The following is a 22,583-nucleotide window of genomic DNA, read 5'->3' as shown; positions in this document are numbered from 1 at the left end:
GGTTATGTTTTTAGTGTTTGTTTTGGTTAAGGTGAGGTTATATAAACCCTCACTTGTCAGCTAATCTTAACAAAATCCTGAGTGAGACCTATGACTGCAGCAGAGAGAAAGGATTTGTATCCCCCTTTTTGCCTGTTTTTTTGTGCGATTTGTCTTTGTACTTTTCTTGAGCTTTACTAATCTTAATTTGCTTTAACTCTTTCTTATCAATTTTCTTTACTTTTAATCCCCTTTTTTATTCTTATCTGTATTTTCACTCTCTTGCTTCTTTCTTTTATCCTATTACGCTTTTTTTCAAATTTTTTTACTTTTATCTCATTTTATTTCTAATAAAATGTCTAGACCTAAACGGACGGCTTTCCGCCCGCTCAGGCTTAACATGGTGTCCCATCCCTTCCGAGAACCATCTTAGAGGTGGCATTACAATTCCTCTACAAAATTTAATGTCTATCGACAGTGACATGCTCATTGCCACTTGGCCTAATGTGCCTTCAGATGCCCCAGCGGAGGCTTCCAGTCAGGGAGCTTCCGTTGGTGGGAAAGGCCGGCGACACGCGCACTCTCGTGGCTCAACTGTACTTTCTAAACTGTCCGGTGATACGCGCATGCGCAGGTCACGGACTCTGGAGCGGGCTGTCATTCAGCCTGATTCCAGAGCTTCTAGTTCTAGGAGGCGTCGCTCCCTTTCAGAGAGGGGATTTTCATCCCCTCAGTCTGGCCAGGGACACTGTCACCAACATGGATATTAACACAACATTGGATCGGACCAATACAAACATGGCTAACACTACAAAAGCTCCCCCTGCTGATGTTTTAGATAATTCACAGCAAAATGCTAAAATGTTAGCAGAGGGGAACAATAATTTACTGAACAATAATATTAGGTCTATTCATTTAACCCCTCCACTGCCAGAATCTGGACGAGTCAGTTATGTGCTGACTGGTACAACAGTGAGGGAGAATTGTCACTTCCAAGCCCCTTATTGGCACAAAATATTAGGAGAGCAAATGAAAATAATGATGAGGTGAGGAGGATTTCTGCCATTAATTTGTCTACAAATGATAATTTAGCATTAGATTATTACCATTTATTTATATACCTCCACTAATTCTGCAGCGCTGTACAGAGAACTCACTCACAACAGGCCCTTCCCCATTGGGGCTTACAGTCTAAATTCCCTAACACACACACACACACTCAGACACAGGAATAAATATAGACACACCAATTTCTCAAACATTTACAAATTATCTAGTGGCTCAGAATGTTCAAAGCCATGGATTTCTCATCATAATTCTGGAATACAATTAAAGTTTCCTAATTTGCCTCAGCAAACTATGAATCCAGCACAAACTTTTCAAGCTGTAACAGGGTCAGCTGGATCAGGATCTAACACTAGGGACAGACGACATTCAGGTATATCATGCCTTTTTTCATGCAATTCTAGAGGTTTTTCTAATATTATGACACCTAGTGTTCAGGGCTAATTTAACCCCAATATTCATAATTTTCAACAAGGGCCTAGTCAAATTACTCAGAATCCCATAGGTTTACAAGGCCAATTTGAAAGGGGTTTAAGAGCAAACTTCTACAACACAGCTATCACAATGGTCTTTTCCCCCAGGTACATTTCAAGGGGTTTAGATAGTTACCCAAGAACGATGCAGGAGGGATGCGGTGTTTTGAACCCAGTCAATCAACAAGGTTCTTTACAGCAATGGACAGCCAATTACAACCCCCCCTTCCACACACACGTGGAATTTGGGCCTACTCAAATTTCTTCTTTTCCCAAACCTCCAATCTGGTTTTTGTTTGAATCTGCCCTTGCGGTAGTTCAGAATTTTGGACAGGGTGCTTTGTTGGCCAAGTTGGACATTGAGTCTGCATTTAGTCTGTTGCCATTGCATCCTCATTCATTTCGACTCATGGGTTTTAAAATACAAGATTGATATTATATAGACCGAGGTCTGCCCATGGGTTGTTCGATATCCTGTGCATACTTTGAGAGGTTTAGTTCATTCCTCCATTGGTGCATTCAAGCAGGAACTGGACATTGCGGGTTAGCTCACTATTTAAACTATTTTTTAATAGTGGGATTGGCAGGTTCTTCCCAATGTTTAGATACATTAAAATCGTCTCAAGCCTTATTTTCAGTTTTAGGGGTTCCAATCACACAAGACAAAACTGAGGGTCCTATACCCTGCTTGTCATCATCAGGCCGGCATAAAGTGACTCGTCGAGATGTCATTGGCACCATCTATTAGGCGAGCATATCAGGCAGCTTAGGAACAATGGAGCCAATTCCTACTTGCTCAGGGTCGTCGGGATTCAGGTCAGAGTGACGATATAATGGCATTTATCTGGTCCCGATACAAATCAGGAGCATCCAAAACATCCAGGTCGCTATTTTAGCAGGTATATCATTCATGGTCCAATTAAAAGGAGTGGAAGACCTTACTAAGAGTTTCCTAATTTCTAAAGCACTTAGAGGCTGGGTTTGTGACAGGCCAGTTTCAGAAGATTCCAGGAGACCTTTAGATGTACAGTTATTACATCAATTAATCATTGCATTAGAAAATATCACATCAGATAGATTTGAGTTTATGTTATTTAGCGCAGCTTGTGTGTTAGCAATTATTGGAGCATTTAGAATTTCTGAATTAGTTGCGCAATCGAGTATTTGCACAAGTGCAGGTTTGATAGCCAGGTCAAAAACAGATCAATTGGGCAAAGGCTGCTGGATTAACATATATCCCCATTCAGATAAATGAATCTGTCCTGTGACAGTAGTTGGACGTTAGGCAGAGGTTAGAGTCTCCACGAGTAAACTATTCTTGGTGCATCTTGATGGTAAAGCACTTACAAAATTTCAATTGAATGCATTATTCAAAAAAATCATTAGAATATCTGGGTTTAAACCCAGCTCTTTATGGCACACATTCATTTAGAATTGGGGCAGCTACATCTGCAGCAGTGGCAGATTCTTCCATTGATGCCATAAATCTTTAGGCAGATGGAAGTCAGATGCCTATAAAAAATACATTAGACCAAATAAATAACTGGCTATATTATCTCTCCCTCGGTAACCCAGGGCTTTGCTGCTTGTCGCTTTGCAAGGGCAATGAAGGGATTTCTCCCGTCTCTCCACGGATAAAGGCCTGATTGGCTATTGGCCTCCGGGGTTTTCGGGTTTTATGTCCTTCATGTGGGTTACCGCTGCTCCCCTATCGCTACCCTTATGCATGATTTGATCAATACATATGTTATTGGTTGTATTATATTTTAGTTTTATTAATAATAAGCTTAATAAATTGTCTAACAGGTATGTTTATGAGGAAGATTCAAATTTGGGTTATGGGCCATTTGTATGTGTTTTGGGCGTCCAAACACAAAATGTAATTGGTCATCCTTTCATTGCACATTGAAGTACACTGATTTGGCAGCAGGAGCCTTTGTTGGCCTGCTTTTCTTTCCATGTTGACTCAATAGGTAAATGGAGACCCCCAGATATTATTGCAATTCACTTTGGTGGCAATGACATGGGAAAGGGGAAATTGTCCTAGTCTGCCATGATTCCACGCCTCCACTGGAGAGGAGTAATTCTCCAAAAATATAATTTTAAAAGCTTGTTAAAAAGCTTAATTGCGCCATTAGGAAAGAAATTAAGTCCATTGGCGGATTCGTTATTGATCATCCATGCATTACGGTTGATCAAATTAAATTATTTAGGAGCGATTGGGTCCATCTTAATAAGGGGTTAATTTTGTTCATTAAGCAAATTTTCTCGGAAGTTGGTGGTTGGCTTAGGTCATGTAGGGGTGGGCTGTCAGTCCGTTAAAGGGCGTCAGCTGTGGTGGGAAAGCACTGAGAACAGCGACTGATACACATGGAGCTCTAGGTTATTGGCCACTGGTGACCACCCTCTTCAAGGTAATGGTGACTCTTGGTCCGTTTTGTGAAGGATCCCTTGACTGTTTATGTGAACATTGTCATTGTGAATCTAGAGGTGGTGTACTTACTCTGAGGCCAGGTTTAGCTCCGGCCATACAATAAGGGAGGTTATCCTTGGCTATGTGGAGTTAGGGCACATTTGGCCATCCACTCGTTTGGTTCAGGTCATCAGTTGGAGCGGTTCTGCAGTTGCTTTCTCCATAACCAAAATTTTATAATTATTAATAAACTGTGAGCTGATTTTGCCAAATTTGAATATGTATCACAGTCTTTATTTCGTGTGTGTGTGTGTGTGTGTGTGTGTGTGTGTGTGTGTGTGTGTTATTGAAATATTAAATGTGAAGGTTTTTTGGAAAAATGGAAATGAGCATCAATGTTATGTAGTTTATCAATCCTTCACCATTGTGCTTGAACTGTGAAGTTCATGTGCCAATACATCATGATTTTATGAGACATATGATCTTGTACATGAAGACTTCACATTTGTCTTGTGGTATTTCACTAATATGCAACTTTGCAAACCTAATCCATACTGCATTGTCTTCATTTTAATTTCTGCAGAGAAGTGTTTTTTCTTGGCTAACCTTCTTTGAAAGCCATTCTTCAGTTCTGTCCAGCTACCCTGGTAACAGAGGCCTATAGACTCCTCGATATAGCTCTTAGATTTGATTATTTGCAATTAAATGAAACATCATAAAGCCTGTTCTTCAGGGGAATTTGTTGGGATGCCCAGACATAGGAAGAGTGCTAACTGTCTTCAGAGCGGCACTTGTCTCCTTGTATATGGAGGTGGGTGCAGCAACCAATGAAAAATAATTACGTGTAGTTGATTAGCAGCATCTGGCTCATATTATGTTGTATACGGAAGCGGTAAACGTGTACATATTTTTTCCACATACTGCTTCATGTTAGCTTACCGTGTGTTGAATAAACATTGACAATGTAAAAACAGCTATGGGTTGTTTGTCACAAGCTTAGATTTATTAGTTTAAATATGGTATACTTCCTTTTTCACATAACTGAATACAAATCATACCTCCAGCTGAGATTCTAAAAACACTTTCATACACAAAGTTGTCTTATATCCACTTCAACAGGCCAAGGAGGGCTACACCTCCCACCTGTCTCTTTCTAATAAAGTTCCCCTATTAGTGTCTATATACTCTGCCTCCCTCAGCTGTTACTTTACTAAATCCCTTATTTCTCTTCCTTTACGGTCTGTCTGGTTACATAACACACGACTGTGGCTACTAGACTTCTCTCTACTTATTAGCAACATATCACAAATGCAAACATTTTCACACACAAGGATGATGTATATTAAAACAGGACCATGCAGGGAGAGGCATTTTATGTTCTTATCCAGGTCACTATGATTTACCAATATGTGATAATACACAAGTCATAAAAATTATTATAAAATGGTTCACTCCCCCTCCCCCAAGTTTTTATAAGGGGAGAGCTGTTCTGGGTCGTATTAGACAAAGGGGCTCTCCCTCCTCTATGGAAAGATTAGTGAGGACATCACAACACAGAGGAGTGCTAACTGCATGACTGCATTCACAACATTCAGTACCATATGCGGTGCTTGGGCAAACTAACAACTGGTCACAAACTATACAATTAAGGGCGACAAAATGCTTCTTATTGCTATATACACAACCACATATTATATACATACCTTTTAAAAACATTAGCAGGGACAGTCGCATCTATATTCATTCATAAACAATACTAAAGGCACATTGCATACAAGATAGTCAAACAGTTAAAACGAATGTGATTAACACACATACAAAGAAATGACTGGTTCAGCATTGCAAGTCAAATATAAATGTCCCTGTTCTCCTATATAAGGGATATTGCAGAGAGCATCAAAGCTGAGACAATGACTGAAGAGCTGCAGACCACAGACATAAAAACATTGAATTGTACAAAGCAGAAGGCTTCAGCGATAACATCTATAGATCTTAAAGGAGCAATTTCAGCCAGTCCTGCATTCTTGTCCTTAAATACATGTCCTGAAAACAGCTCATGGCATAAAAAAATATCACCCAAACAGTATTTCCAGGTTAATCACTGCACCTTCATTAGCCTTTTCTACTTTCCAGTCGGAAAAAGGAAAGTAGAGCAACTGGACATGGGTCGCAGAATTAACTCAAAACAGAAATGTCTTTCTATAGCCGACAAGATCTGGACACAGACGTCATGAGATCAGAGTAAAAACCATCGATTTATATTTTAATACGTCCTTTTTTGATAACATGAGGCATAAAAACAAGGCATTTTATGGAACATCCATATACTAAGTCACACTAGTGAGACCTGCAAGCTAAAATGTGGTTTTAAAAGTAAACTGTGCAGTTTAATTACATGAAAACTGTTAAAAATCTACACAACGCTGCTTAAGCAATAGTGGTTATTTAACACAACACATTTCTGCAAACCCATAGAGGGAGAAATACATAAATTGAGAATTGAAGCTTAATATGAAGCCATGAGGCAAAATTATAGAACAAATTATAGTACGGAACATGCAAGAGGCATAATTAAAATGAGTATACAAGTGGACAAGGTGTTAGCAGACAAGACAGTAGGGAGCATACAATCTAATGGGGAGCGGCGTTCTTATTTCTATCAAGGTCTACTCACATCTGAGTGTGAGAATGAGTAGTTCCTACATTCTATTTGCATGTGTTACTTGGGGAATGCATAAAACATGAATTTCAATGAAAGGGTTAAATGATCTGCTCTGGCATACATCGCTGCAGAACGTACTTTATTTGAACATCTGATATGTGCACCCATTAAGGAACCATACATTTAATGACAGCTTTGCTAGTGAGACTCAAAACAGTGAAATTAACCCTATACTACAACATTTAAAAACATTTATATTCGCATTTTATGTACAGTATTTTGAAAATCTTTGTTATAACCATGTTTGCTGTATTGGAAATTTTTCACTTAGTATGAACGAGGGAAACAATATAACATTCATTACAGCTCATTTATGAAAGACCAAAATGAGAGTGCAGATGTTCTTTAGTGATGTTACGTGCCTACTCTAGTACAAATGCACCCAATCTTACATGTAAGGGAATGGATTTCCGGGCCAAGATGACACTGCGGGGCATATTCAATTAGCTTTCCGGTTCGCGGTAAAGCGCGTTACCGCGAAACATGCGCAGTATTGCTGGTAATAGGGTACCGCAATAACGCAGATTTTCATACGCAACCCTATGGGCTGCGAACAAAAATCCACGTTATTGCAGTACCGTGATTGACTTCGCGGGCCGTTCCGGCGCAATCCCGCGAACCGGAAAGCTAATTGCATATGCCCCAGTGTGTGCAAACGTCTGTACCAAGGGGAGGAGCTGGACAGATTGGGGATCTACCTTGTCAAGTGCGCCAAGTTTAGCATTTAAAACAGGATTAAATATAGAATTAGTTTATTCAAAGGAGATACTGGAAGCTGAGAAGGGCTGCATTTCCCACTTTACACTTCAAGTAATGTAATGAAAACCTTTAACACACAAAAACTAACATAATAAAGACAGCACTAATGTATCCTCCCTCATAATTAAAGCTAAACCGAGTAGTACTTTAGGGGAAAACCTGAAATTTCAAAGAGTGGGTTTCTAAAGGGCTGGACTTTACAGGTGATGTTTTTGTTGTTTCCATCATACACATTTATCGGAGAATCCACATACCTGCAAACTGTAGGCACAAATGCCCTTTGTCTCAGATGTTCATAAAATAGGAGTGCGTGCGTATGTATGTATGTATGTATGTATATCTATCTATCTCTATCACACACGTATATATATATTTTATATACACACACGCGCAGGACGTTTGCATTTTTGTAGTTCCTACACGACTTACTGATAGCATCTGCACAATAGTATCATCAATGAACGCTATTATACATTGACCAACAATATGCAAAAGTAACCCTCAAAAACAAATAGTAGTCATGGGTATAATGAGTGAAACAATGCATTTCTATGGATATTTCTGAAAATAATATCTACTCTGTATAACCATGGCAACATTTCTTAAATAAACATAATATCTAACATACATTTTTAATTAAAGAGAAAACATTTTGTGAAAAACATTATATTTGGAGATTACAAAGAAGAGGACACAAGAGATCAGTCACCTAGTGGGCTCACTAACTTGCTGGTTTATACATCATAACAGCTATACTAGAACTAGTCTGCTTATGTCACTTTCCTAGAAAGATCTGTTGCCGTCTAGAATGAAGAGCTTAAAATTTTTTGTTCCCCCTGTGGGACAGTCATCTTTAACAGGAGATTAAGCTCTGGAATTCAAAATTATTAACTTAAGTCCATTTTCTTTCTGGAGGAATGTAAATTTAGTGGGAGTCATACGTACAATTCTTCAGTGCTATAAACAGCGCTACACTTAATATTCTCCTATTTCTCCTTATGGCAGTATGCCGGAACATTTTGAGATCTGTGCAAGCAGCTTTGTGGACAGCTGAGACTCCATTAATAAGCATAGTGTTGGGTTTATTTGCATTCTTTTTATCCATTCCTACCATGTGCATATAGACATCTATTGCTACCCATTAAAAAATAATCTGGAAAAAGAAAATTATTCACTTCTCTTTGGGTACAGGCATTCTATCTTTCATTTTCTATATAGACTTGCAAAGCTTATGTACACAAGAGACATTCAATTAGTATGTCTACAGTGTATATTATTACCTTTTATTTATAAGGCACCACAAAGGGTCCACAGCGCCACTTGCATTTAAGATGTGTTTTAGAAGCAAAGGGTTGTTTGGCTGTACATAACTTTTCCAGGAATAATTCTAAAAGGCTTATAGCATCTTTTAATCTTACAGTCTAACCATTGAAGCCAAGAAAAAGATGCCATCCTTCCACACAACTGCTGAGGCAGGAGTTCCTACTTCATTATCTCAGCGATTTTTCAACAGGTTGATAAATGCAGATTTTATGCAGCCTAGCACTGCAATTTCACAGAGGCAGAAAAATTAAAAACAAACAGGATTTCCAATTCAGTATGTGGGAAACATCCTTAAAATTGTTTGTGCTGTGTATGCACAATGCAAATCTTACAGCCAACACCAAGCGACAGATTTGCAAAGTCGGAGCTTGAGTTAGAGGGAACTTAACCAATGCACCATACACAGGAATATGAAAAAAAATAAATCTAACATTTCGGTGCACTTTTCTGTTTCTGCGAATGTTATAACAATAGACAAATATAACAGACGTCTGAATAATCTTTTTCTTTTTTTAATGTGCATTGTTGTAGGTAGAAGGGAAAAACATAGGTATGGAACCTTCTATCCAGAAATCTGTTATCCATAAAGTTCCAAACCCAGTAAGAATAAAGTAAATAGCTGTATGTAATTGTTTTTCTAACGCCACCTTATTATGCAGCACTGTAAATCATACTTGACAACTTTCCCGGAATGTCCGGGAGACTCCCGCATTTTGCAAGAGTCTCACTGACTTCCGGGAGAGTGTGGCAATCTCCCGGATCTGCCCACTTCACTAGGAAGTGCCCCACTTCCTAGTGAAGTGGGCAGAATTAGGTCCCAAACGCCGAGATTCCGGGAAGTGTTTGGCCCCATCCCCCGCTGTCAAATGATGCGTCTGCGTCATTACGTCACAGGGGCGGGTCCAAAAAACGGGCATTTTGTAGCCTTGCCCCCCATCACGCCCACCTCCCCCAGCAGGCTCCCGGAAACCAACTTTCTAAAATTGGTAAGTATGCTGTACATTGAATACATAATCATTCACATTAGTAGATACCCTATTGGAGCTTACAGTCTAAATTTCATACCCCCACAAAGACTCTCACACCAAGATCAATTTTAGTCAGCAGCCAATAAACCTACTGTAATGAGTGCTCAAACATTTTACTAGCACTATTTACAGGGCCATCTTTTTCATTGGGCACGATGGGCAGGTGCCCGGGGGCCCCACGGGCAAGGTGGCCCCATAGGCAGGGCTTTTAATGAGAATAAGTAATCCTGCAAAAGAAAAAAACCTGCAAAAAAAACCTTCAAGGGTCACTGAGCAAGTACATCTATCTATCTCTATCTATCTATATCTGTATCTCTATATATCTATATCTATATGTATATGTAGAGGCCCCAATGCACTGCTTTGCCCGGGGGCCCATAATGTTGTTAAGATGGCCCTGACTATTTAGTGTATTTTAGGCATGGTGCTATAAGTTGTACAAACCCCTAGTCTGAAAAACACAAAGTCCTAAGCATTAAGAATAATAGGTCCCAAACCTGTACTTTCTGAAAGTAGTAGAGAAAGTCATTTTATGCAAAAACATTAAAATCACATAAAATCAGATTTTAAAAGGTTTCAAAGGGATTTGGCACACATAGTACATAAATGTTCTGCGTGGATGGAATTGGGAGAACCAAAGTTATAGCGTCCACAGCCTACCAAATGGATTTCCTTACAGAAAGGCAAACGAGATGGAATATAGTCACAACAGTTCCATTGATACTTTGAGACAGAATGGATACATATTTCAGGGATTCGGTTAAACAAGCAAAGTATCAATTGGTTCATACCTTCAGCCATTGCTTTCGTGATTATGCCTATGGGGGGAAAAAAATAAAAAACAATAAGTGTTTGGCACATACAAAAGCAACATATAATACAATTCAGCCTTCTGATAGCAAACATTACTACAGGCTTCATAAATTCTATTCCCAGATTTCCCTACTTTGTTTTTAAAGCTGCAATTTCAGTGGAGCAACAAAGCATATTTTGTGGAGTTCAAGATATATTTTGGCTGTAGAGAAAGCATTTGCTGAATAAAACAATGAATTGTTTGATTGTTGGTCCCATGAGCTGCTCTGTTAAATAAACCATTTGGGGGTAAAAGCTACAGTCCAGCTACTGTTATATTTAGTCCCACTCTAGCACTAGAGCAACGAGTCTTTTGAAAAATTATCTTCCAAGTGCCATTTTATGAAACAGTTGTCAATTTCATTATGATACATTTTTATAAATCTTATCAGACTATTTGTTTTTAAATACAGCAATAAACAAAACTAAAACGGGGCAGAAACAGCAATAGAAGGAAAATAGTAAGAATACAATGAAATGATGGAAACCACTCTAGGCCAACTTTAAATAATCTAAAAAAAAGCATAAGTGGTAAAGTGAAAGGCTTGATTACCAGTCATTTACCATCATGCTAAAATGCAGATGAGAATAATAGCAGTGCTTCATATCATGCCTGGCTAAACTTTGCTGTAATGAATACATTTTTCAAGACTCATTTTCCAATGTGGAATAAAATGGCATCGTGTTCAAGGCTACCTTACCCAGCAAAATGTGAATAATTCATTGTACAAATCTTTCAAGATCTATGACCAGAGATTACATTTCAGGGACAGCCTGTAAGTTTTATGGGCTCACAGGGTCAAGGAAATGAGAGGCAAAAGAATTATTGTTTGATGAAATAAAGACTTTTCTCTATCTCTATCTATATATATATATATATATATATACACACACACACACACACACACACACACACACGCACATATACACTTTTTTCTGCTCGCAAGTGAATTTTACATGCCATAGTTATGTTAAAATGTATTTATTCTTAATAGGTGAAATATAGGCCAAAAAAAACAAACACATTTTTTAAAAAACTTTGCACGTTTTACACAAGTCTTCCCCAAAAATACTCAAAATGTTATTTTGCCTTTTGTAACCATTACTGGGATATCAAATATGTGTACTTTATTAGTGGTGAACCAAGCTACATGCTTAGGGTGAAATAACGGCAGCACGTACCGTGTGTGTGTGTGTGTGTGTGTGTGTGTGTGTTTATCCCCTATAGAGGAATCTCTTTTCTTTAAACAATTTTGCAATAATCTGTGTTTATGTGCTATAAACTAGGTTTAAAAGCCAGGAGCATTCATGTAACACCAGGGGCTCCATATGAGAGCTGTACTGGGTTTTTCTACAAGTGGGGCCAGGGACAAACAAAAAGCTGCCTCCCTAAGTGAACTACTGCTCTCTAATTGTACAATATGAGCTTAACAAGCAAATAAAAGCCCCTAATAAGCTGTATAATATACACGACATAATTAAAACATTACTACTCTCCTTTAAGTGTAGACAGAATGCCCATTTATTTCTGCAGAGCAAGTCTGCCAGTCTGTGTGGAAAGGAAGAGATGTTCATGCCGGGGCAGTGCCAGTGATGTTACATTAAATCCCATTATATAACTGCACCATATCTCACCAAGACCAGTGTTCTCCCCAGCACCATCCGCCTGTTTTTACTTGCCACCCGGCTCTTAATGCCCAACAGGTTACAATATAAAATAATTGTTTCTCCTATTAAAACAGGGACTATGTTAGCACTACAGCCAGCAGTGTGTGTTAGAACTCTGATCACCACTCTGACCAGCCCTGACAGGTGTGGACAATAACCTCCACAATTTTTCAATATTATTGCAAACTGCACCCACCCGGCTACTTCTTAATGCCACCCGGCTGGCAACATTTTCTGAGGAGAACACTGAAGACACTAGCCTGAAACGTGGAACACCTCTAGCTATAACTGCAAACACAGCATACCGGGAAATTGTGACAGCTAAGTCACACTGCTTGACACCCCCAAACCATTTCCATTTTGTAAAAGCCAAGGAAAACTGTACCAGTTGACTTGTACTGTCTGTAAAGAGCTGGGAGGTTCAGGAATAGGTTATACTTGACTTGAGGACAGTTACTTTCACAAAGATATTTTTAAAAAAATGAACACCAGAAAACTTACACAGTGAAATAAACTAATGTGGTTTAATTTATGGATTTTCTAATACGTTCGCTTTACGCACAGCCCTGGCAACCTTTAGTTTAAGTTAATGATTAAATGGTGTTGCCAGAAGAGACAGCTGCTGCAATGGAAATGCCTAACAGTTCAAATTGATCATCATGTAGATCCGTGGTGGGCACCAGGTGGCCCTTTGGCCGCCATGGGCCCAGTGAGAGATTGTACCCCACTCTGACTTATTCTTTGCTTTGTAAGAAAGCAGAGATGAGGACTGAACAGGAACAGCTGGCTTCATGGTCACGTGACCACCTCTGCACAATGCAGAGGGGGGTCATGCAGCACAATCAGAGTGTATTCTGCACAACATGCTATCCCCTCCTTCCTATGCAGACTCTGGACTAAAGGGAAGTATTCTTTACTAAAAGGTTTCTAGATTAGTTAGCGAGTAGGGGACATGTGGGGAAGTTCTGGTGGATATGAGAGGTGTGTGGTGGACATGGGTGGAGATCTGAGTGGTATGTGGAGGCATGTAGGGTAGTCTGAGTGGCATGTGGGAAAGTTTTGGAGTACATGAAGGATCTGAGAGCATGTGAGAAGCCATTTACTGGCAAGTGGGGCGAAAGTGCTTGTGGGGCCATTTTGTGGCGAGTGGTGACATTTTGGAGCATTTTTGGATAAATGAGGTGGGGGTTACCGAGGAGCTGTTTTTTATTTTGTAACCTCTTGCTAAGGTTGATGTGTGGTGCGTGAAGCCTGTCAGGGTGCCCATCACTGATATTTAAAGGATTACACTTCAAGGCAGCACAATTTCCTAAAATAACAATGAACGGTTCGTTATCTTGACCCTTAAAAATAACACCAAAGCAACTGCCAGCCTTTCTATAATGCTCTGCATATTAACAGGTACATTTTGTTCTCTAAATACAATCTGGTTTAAAGAATCCCACTTTGTAACAATGAGGTATAAGAATTAGAGGCATTCAATCATTTCAAATGATATATACAGTATTAATTCAGATCAGTATGTATGCAGAGCTTTTCAGAGAAATATTAAATGGGCACAGCAAAAATGGTACAAAACTAGAGATATTTGACATAGGTTACACACTACTACATATCAAATGTATCTAGTTTTCTCAGGGCGTGGTTACTGTTCTGTGCAATATGCCATTTTTGCCAATTTAGGCTACAAGAGGCTCTGCTTACAGTGCCCTTCAGTGGGATTACAAACAGGAAGCTTATTGTGTATAAGAAAGTAGCACCACCTCAGAAGAGCTTTCGTACACACACATTATATATATATATATATCTATATATATATCTATATATATATCTATATATATATCTATATATATATCTATATATATATCTATATATATATCTATATATATATCTATATATATATCTATATATATATATATATATATATCTATATATATATCTATATCTAATATATATAAGCCTAGTGGCGTGTGTGGGAAAAAAACACCAAGCTGCAGCGCCACCTGCTGGGCAGAGTTATACACTGACCTATATATTTCTTGAAGGAGAAGTGACAGTTGGGAATGGTTGGTGGTTGCCGGGGGTGACAGTGGGGAGTTTTTAACACCTTAAGTAGCTTGATGAAGGATGTGGCGATGAAGATGAAGGATGAGGTGATGGAGAAAAATGACAAGTGATGACATGTGGACAAAACCACGTTAAAAAATGGCGCTTGCGTCAGGAAGTAACGCTCTTCCCCTGAGGAGGCCTGGGCTAGGCCCAAATGCATGACAAGAACCTTTTTAACACCTTAAGTAGCTTGATTTGACTAGAATGCATGAGTATCATGCACGGGTTAACTTGTGTGTGTATATATATATATATATATATATATATATATATATATATATATATATATATATATATATGTGTGTGTGTGTGTGTGTGTATTTATGTTATATATACATATATATATATATATATATATATATATATATATATGCGCCAATATGTAAGCTCTGAAGTATTTCGCATATATTTGTGAATGCTATTAATAATTTGCAGAGGAAAACAATTTGTGATCTAGGTTTACTGGACTTTTAATTATCAGTTAATCTGCATTATTAAGGCAAATGTTCTACTCAAAGGATATCTCTGTCCCTTAAACCAGGGCTAACCAATGTGAAGTCAAGATCAGGCCCCTCCACAGCTTTTTTTTTTATATGTCCTACCACTGCACATGAAAACATTGAAAAACAAAAACGTACAAAAATAAAAAAAAAACAAACACCCTATTGCTTGACACTGTTTCAATGTCATCCAGTCACATACATATTTCTTAATTATATGTAATGGACCACATAGAAAAGCTATTGATTTGGATAAAGCACATTGTTAAGAAATGAAGTAAATAAGCACTTATGACTATGTGGCCTAAAAACACGTAAAAGTTACATAATAGAAAAAATAATAATTCACTTAATGAAAAAATATTTTCATTAACGAAATAGGAAATGTAATTAGTTTAAAGAGAGTATGATCTTAAAGAGTAGGGTGGATCAGAAAACAGCTACAAGTAAATTGGGTAATGATTCAGTAAGCAATTCTAATAAAGCTCATTTAGGCAGATATTCAAGGACATTTAGTGCACACTACCCAGCCTCGTTCTCCACAGCTGCTGTAAAATATTTGTGACAGTTCTAATTTGTGCCACAGTCCCCGGTGTCTTTCTAGCCATGTACCACATTATTTCAATTTCACTCTCTAACTGGGGACAGAAATGCAGCGAGGTTAAAAGGGAATAAAATAATGCCAAACCTGATAGCTTTTGACAAGATGGCAAATAATGCATTTAACTCATTTCTTCTGCAGGGAAGCTCATACTAGGGCACAGCAAAATGAAACAAGGATTGTTCATTTCTTCTATGACCTATAACACAGGCAAGCAACCGGCAGCACTTACTGATTTGAAACTACAGGTTCCAGCATGCCCTGCCATGCCTTCGCATCTTCTGCTTAGTGACTCTTTAAGGGACATGGGTTTCTGCAAATTATTCAATAATTATGTATTCCAAAATTATTGTACATAACCGTTCATTACTTTAGCTAAGTATATCTTTGGAACACAGACTCTGGAATAGAGCAAAAATATATCATAAAGTTTACTAATGGAATATCTGTATATCTACTTGGAAGAATTAATGCAGACATAACACGAAAAAACAGAGTTGGACCTTAGAGCCAGGAAAACACAGCAAATATACCATTTCACCTTACATGCCCCCTAAAATTTTACGGTGGTTCCTTGACTTATAACGGACTCCTGTAACACAGACAAAACAATCTTTTTTTTTTTTTTCTTTTTTTTTTAAAGGGCTGCATTTAGGCCCATTGGCTTGTTAAAAATACATAACGTAGTAAAATTTCTTGGATTTAAAAAGTTCAAATCATGCCTACATACGGACTTAACCACAGAAAAATGGAGTAATAAATCACAAACCATTCGATTTGAGGTAACTAACCATGAATTACAAAAATGAAATTGAAAACACAACTCAGCATTTTCTTTCTAGACACAATTTTCCATCAGCTGCAACCATTGCTTTACCAAGTAGTAGCTTTCTGTACACTATGCGGCACATTAACCATTTGTCAGGCCAATTACTGTATATAAACACTGTGCTAAACTTAAATGAAGTCTGAAATGTACATTTGAATGTACAAAATACACAGGTAATGTAAAAATAAATAAATGGAAACTTTGTACATGAGGGACACCAATGAATGACAGAAAGGGCTTCTACACACTTTTCTCATGCATTAATAAGGGTCATTTATAAAATAAAAAAAAGTCGGGACTGCCTGGGACACCTGTAAATTATGGCTAGCATGGCTAATAGAGGAGACCTCAGTGACTTTGAAAGAGGGACAAATGTTGATCAGCGTTTGGCTGAAGCTTCAGTGACCAAGACAATTTAAAGATGTCTTTTCAAGGGATATAAAAAAACAGACAAATCAGTGGTCTGATGCACATATTCCAGGATTGTGATATCTGTGCATTTATTTGAAGTGCAAAACAAAACAGCTGCACAACACAGTAGATTAATTAACTGCAGATTACAACCTGCCAGTCAGTTTCATCAAAAATGGTCATACGAGAACTCCACTGAGCTGGACTTCATGTCAGACTGTGGTGCACAAACCACTCATCAAACCTGGAAATGTACATTTGCTAGTTCAGTGGTGCAAACAGTACAGACAATGGACTACCAAGCACTAGAGGAAGGTCATGAGGTCACATCACTCATCCTCAATGTGGGGCACAAACCTAGACAAATCTACAGACTTGAGCGCTTGTTTGCAAGAGTGAAGTGTTCTGGTGGCTCAATGTTATACGACACATTCTCCAGGCATAGTTTGAGTGCAGTCACTCCATTAGAAGCAAAATTAATGTTAATCGCTACTTAATGGTACAAAGTAGTCATATTCACCCCAAGTCACATCTATTATGACAATGCCCCGGTTCACAGAGCATGTGTGGTCACCCGATGGTTTGATGAACAAAACAGATGTTGGCAACATGGTACAGTCGTCTTATTCACCAGATAAGAACCCAATTTTACATTTATGGTTTTATTCTGGAGCGACACCAAATGGTTTTCCACTGTCATCAACCAGGCATAAGTTGATTGACATTCTTGTGGAAGAATAATGTTGCATCCCCCCTGTACAATTCCAGACATTGATAGACTCCATGCCATTCTGCTTAAGGAATGGCACTCACGAGTGAACGTTTTGGTCCTCCCAGGAATGTTTTTAAGACAAGATCTTGGAGAACAAAAAAGTTGACATACTGCTACAATAAACTAGTTTCTTTTTCAAGTTCCATGAGTGCCAATCCCCATTTTCTTTGAGCACAAGTGATTTAACAATACTGGTGTACCTGGGGGGAAAGGGGACCCGTCTAAGTTTCTTGGCTCCCGCAAATGGTTCTTCAGCCCAATAACCCATTCTGCGATAAACTAATGCATAGGAGTCCCACAATAAAGCAGGCAGAAAGAGTGCAGTCCCACGGGAATGAGACATGTTATCTGGAAATCCCTTATCCAGAAGGGTCTAGAAAGTCTACTATGTGGATCACTGCTAAACAATTTAGGAAAGGCATAAATCGGGGCACAGTATGGAACACACAGTGGGTAATTTTTAATTGTAATTTAGTATATTTTAGACAAGGTGCTCAAATTACAGAAAAATCCCTTACCAGAAATAACCCAAACTCATAGGCATTGTAGACAATAGATCCATGTATAGAATAAATATATCATTCCCAGAGTAAACTTAAGAGGTTAGTAAGTGAAATAATACTTCAACTAGCTATACTGATGGTTTGCCTGTGCTTTGCTTTAGTGCAATGTTTTAGGGAAATTGCTTGTTTAGTGAATAAAAGATAACTCCATCCAAAACTGAAATTTGGTTCTGGGTGGAATAATATGAGACATACAATAATAAAATATAACTTAGCTGTGCTGCACCCAATCCAGCAGTCCCACGATACATGAACAGTTCAAACAAGTGATACTCTATTGTGCTCGGGGCGCCCTTTCTTGTAAACTCCAAGATGCGTTGTCATGTTCCCTCCCCATGAGCTTCGCCATTCAGATGAATGGACAAATGCCAAGAGGCAGGTAAGCATAGTGCTAGAACACGGTTAGTCAATGTTTTTGAAGGTCAATTTCTATACGTTTCAATGGGTGGATGTCTGCCTCTTAAAAAACACAAGATGTCCACTAAAACTGTAGCTCTTAATCTATTTTAAATGATCCTCTTCTAGTTTACTGCATAGAGCAATAAGCAGCAAACTAGTGCAATACCCAAGTAGTGGAAATATGAAAAATATTTTAAAAATTAATAAGTTTATTGCATTACACAAACACTTATGTGCATTTTATGGCAATGAATTTTGTTAACGGACATACGTTTCACTTTTTTTATTTAGGTAACAAGACAAGTTGTCAAACCCATATGTTTTACTTGCTAATAAGTTCCACCAACTCAGTCATATTAATACCGATTACAGATTGCACACAGTCAACAAGACAAGGATTGAAAGGTCAGTGAGGCATAGCCAAGGCGTCAGTGGGAACTTAACAGATAATGTATTCAGTACATAGAGTTTGAGAAAAAGTAGTAAGGAATATAGAATGCATGACAATTAAAGTTTAGATAAGGTATAACATTTTTACTGCCAATTCCTTTCAAATACAATGTAATACAACTATCAAAAACAGCATGAATTTCAATGAGTAACCTCAACACATGCATTAACAACGTAAAGAGTGTAAAGTTCTAACCAATTATTATAGTAAGTGGCCTGCTGTGAAATACAGCATTAAAGGATGGTCATTGACTGGAACAAGAAAAATGTCAGCGACACTGTATCAAACTGCACTGTTCAACGTGTGATGGAAGTCGCAAGTAAATAGAGCATCCAAAAGAGGCTGCTGAGTGTGGGGTCATTGGAACCAATAGGTTCCATCCCTATTTACAGGACTTTACTTGTATTAAAATATGCCAACAAAAACACACTTGTTTTCTGTTTGTTAAAACCAGGGGGTAAGCAGCCAAATGCCCCTTAACAGAAAGCAGAGTATTACAATTAAATGCAGTGCAATTTGTCACTTGTAATGAGTGTGTGAAATCCATTGATAAATGTTCTATAAACTAAAGCAGTGGGAAAGTTAGGGATGAGGAACAGCTTCCGATTTTTACAATGTAACCACCAGAGACATTTGAAATTGAGATAAGGCTTCCAATGACTGATACGCAGAAAATGGGGATATCAATCCCTCAGCCTATTTGCTATAGTTATTACTCAGAATCCTGCAAGTGCCAATGGATGAAATGCTTTGGTTTATCATACTAAATCTGTCATACTTATAAAGCTTCAAAATCCTTGAATTTTCAAATTAACTTGTCCAAAGACAGCTTTGATTACTCTAATTTGTAAATCAACCTTAACTGTCATACCATTAGCTGTTACTTAATGGAACATTTCCTTTATATGCTTGAAAAACCATCTGTAAAAAGAAATACAATGCCTTGATCCTCTGTCACTTGGATATAACGGACACGGAGGACAATGAATAAACCATCAAGTTCAATGCTGTCATTGACACACTTCTAAGTCACTGTCCAGGGTGGGGGGAGGGAAGTGTCATATATTAATGATACAAAAGAGATATGAAAAATTTGTTACCATTGTCACTCATTTTAAAACATGTGCAAGTATATGAATACTACTGCACACTATATACTAATAAGTACATTTTAATATGGTCCAAAAAAGATAATGTCATGCAAAAACCATTGCTAAACAGTTTAACAACCTTTTTTGATACAGAGATAAAGCAGCGCTTCATTAAGAAATAGCTTATATCTTATTAAATATGTATTTGAACTTATGACATTAACACAATATAGCTCGCTCCACATTATAGAACCAATATTTTGAAAAACAATATTTTTTAATTATTATTACATGTACATCTTTTAAATTTCCCCCAATGAATCCTGGTCACACAATGAAAAGTGGAGAAAACAACACTTTAGAACAGCACCCTTAAATAAACATTAAAGCAAGCCTAATAATAAATAATTTGGATAACATAGCCATGTAAGCTTCCCCTAAATTATCTATCAGGGTGCAACAAGTGAAATCGTAGAATGGCTTAAAGCACAATACAAAGCAACCTCAAATATCAGTTTTGTGTAGAATATCCAAAGCGAACCCCGTTCCCGATGAGTAATTATCTGGGGGTCTTAGGCGCGCTCCCGCTGCTCTGCTCGCCCCCGCGTGGTCGCTGGAATACACACTATCGGTCTTTAAAGAGAAACGATCGTGTCGGCAGACATCGCTGGACCCTCTCCTAGTCCCTGCAGCTAAGGGCTTTTTCCACAGAGACCGCGTGTTGCCCAAACGCCGGGACCAGCAGAGGCTGCAGCAGAACCTCAGGTAAATTACCTTTTTGGCTCAAGGCTCTATATGTGATGTCACATGCAAAATGCCTTCCAGTTTGTTGTGGAATTATCCAGGCACAAATGATGAACGCCTATTAGCTGCAGTCAAATGTAATTGCGACATCATTCCAGCAACTCAAATAGGATTTTAAATAATTAGGGAACCAGACAGATCGTTATTACATCCAGCTTTGAAGTGCAGAATAAATCTATTTTTGTAAATTGTCCATGCCTACTGAGAATGTAAAACATGATATTTCACAATTAGTTTGTGAATGTGAAACCACTTAAACGTTCTAAACAGTTAATCTTTACATAGATCTACAAAGTCTCCTGTAATTGACACACGCAAAATTTCGGACACTACACAAATTCTCGGAAACAGAAGAGATTAGTGTTTAAATGTCATTAACTGAACAAGCTATATAATCACGACAGCGCTTATAAGTAGTTTCAAATGCCAAGACGACTTTGAGCAGGTGCATCACACTATACACAAAATGACAAGTGTATAATGAGACTTTGAACCACAGCCCCCTTTACCTTTTCTTTCAGATCGCTTCTTTCGCCTTCGCTTAAAACGACGCCTGACCAGGCTGAAGAGGTTCCCCATGTTACAAGTACCAACCAGAAGAGATGCCATAGCAAGCTGGAGGTCAGGGTACTAAAACTCCGACAGGCTGGTAACTGACTAGCACTGTCTCTTTATAGCCAGCACTTAACCCTCTGTGAACAAGCCAAGCAGCACAGATGCCCTCCTCTGGATGAGGGCTCACTCTTCCTATTTCAGTCACCTAACCGCAAAATGCACTGGAAACAGAAATTCATTTCTGTAGCCACAAGAGGCACATGTGACAGATAACTCTCCTGTGCAATCACTCAAACACTAAGCAGCCAGGGGAAAGACGAGGAAATAGAGTCCCTGTTTCTGTGTAACTGTCTGATGAGGAGCACGGTGGACGAGTACAAAAACTTGGCATTTCCTTTAAACCTATTCTACTGTTGAACAGACTATCTTATATTATTCTGACATTTCTGCTTTAGTCTCCCCACTCCCATCAGATATATTGTATAGTTATTTTATGTGTAATTTTATGTTGCAGTTTGGATAAGAGTTTATCCATTTCAATTTTGTGTACCCCTGGGAGACAGTAAATGCTTGCCAAGTACTTTCTAAAGTGTGTCTCTATATTCTAAGTAATCAAATATTATACATGTAACCAGTTAACCCACCCCCCCCTCCTGATTATTTTTAGATACTAATAAACTGTTAAATATAACTAAAAAATAACTGACTGTGGTAGTCCTTTAATGTATGGCCCCTGGGGGTAAAGAGATATAGATATCACAGGTCAAGTATGTCCCAGCATAGTCTTAAGGACCTTTATATTAGGTATGATGGTTAAATGGTTCCATTGTAGCAAGATAAATGTTCAACATATTTTGTACTATAAAATAGTTCATAACTGAAAAACTAATGAGGAAGGGATGGGAGACGGTAGGTCCAGAGTGTTTATGTGGCTGTATATCTATAGCAAAGGATAGTCAGCATTGCCAGGATAATTACCATTACTGTTCCCCTTACAGTAAGGCACTTCATAGTCTGAGCACCATAGGGGAACTTTGCATTGAAACTATAGAAGAAAAGCATTGATTAATGTGCCTGCCATAAAGTGTGGTCCAATGTTGTGAACACATTTATGCCAAATGTCTACCAATGCTACAGGCTGACCTGCAGTGTTTAGTGGACAATGCAAAAACCAAACCCTATTTTAACCAAGTGCATATTTGATTTATTCTTTAAA

The 22,583-nt window shown here is 38.3% G+C and overlaps 1 protein-coding gene across 3 annotated transcripts in view; it reads right to left on the bottom strand.

The window, feature by feature from the left end:
- The window catches only part of ADARB1 (adenosine deaminase RNA specific B1), an 87,792-nt gene that overhangs the window by 20,778 nt on the left and 44,431 nt on the right, over nt 1-22,583 (bottom strand). For 2 of the 3 annotated variants that reach the window (XM_075180258.1, XM_075180259.1), the window contains exon 2: nt 10,554-10,580. In XM_075180258.1, coding sequence (XP_075036359.1) covers nt 10,554-10,563 — 10 coding nt within the window. In that variant the 5' untranslated portion in view covers nt 10,564-10,580. Of the gene's footprint in view, nt 1-10,553; nt 10,581-21,321; nt 21,503-22,583 lie in introns of those variants that run through there. The other variant, XM_075180257.1, reaches the window with a different exon arrangement.

This window comes from Mixophyes fleayi, chromosome 7, assembly GCF_038048845.1.
Source record: "Mixophyes fleayi isolate aMixFle1 chromosome 7, aMixFle1.hap1, whole genome shotgun sequence".
Lineage (NCBI taxonomy): Eukaryota > Metazoa > Chordata > Amphibia > Anura > Limnodynastidae > Mixophyes > Mixophyes fleayi.
Note: the sequence above shows the minus strand (reverse complement) of the source record. Positions and strands in the feature narration are given on the sequence as shown.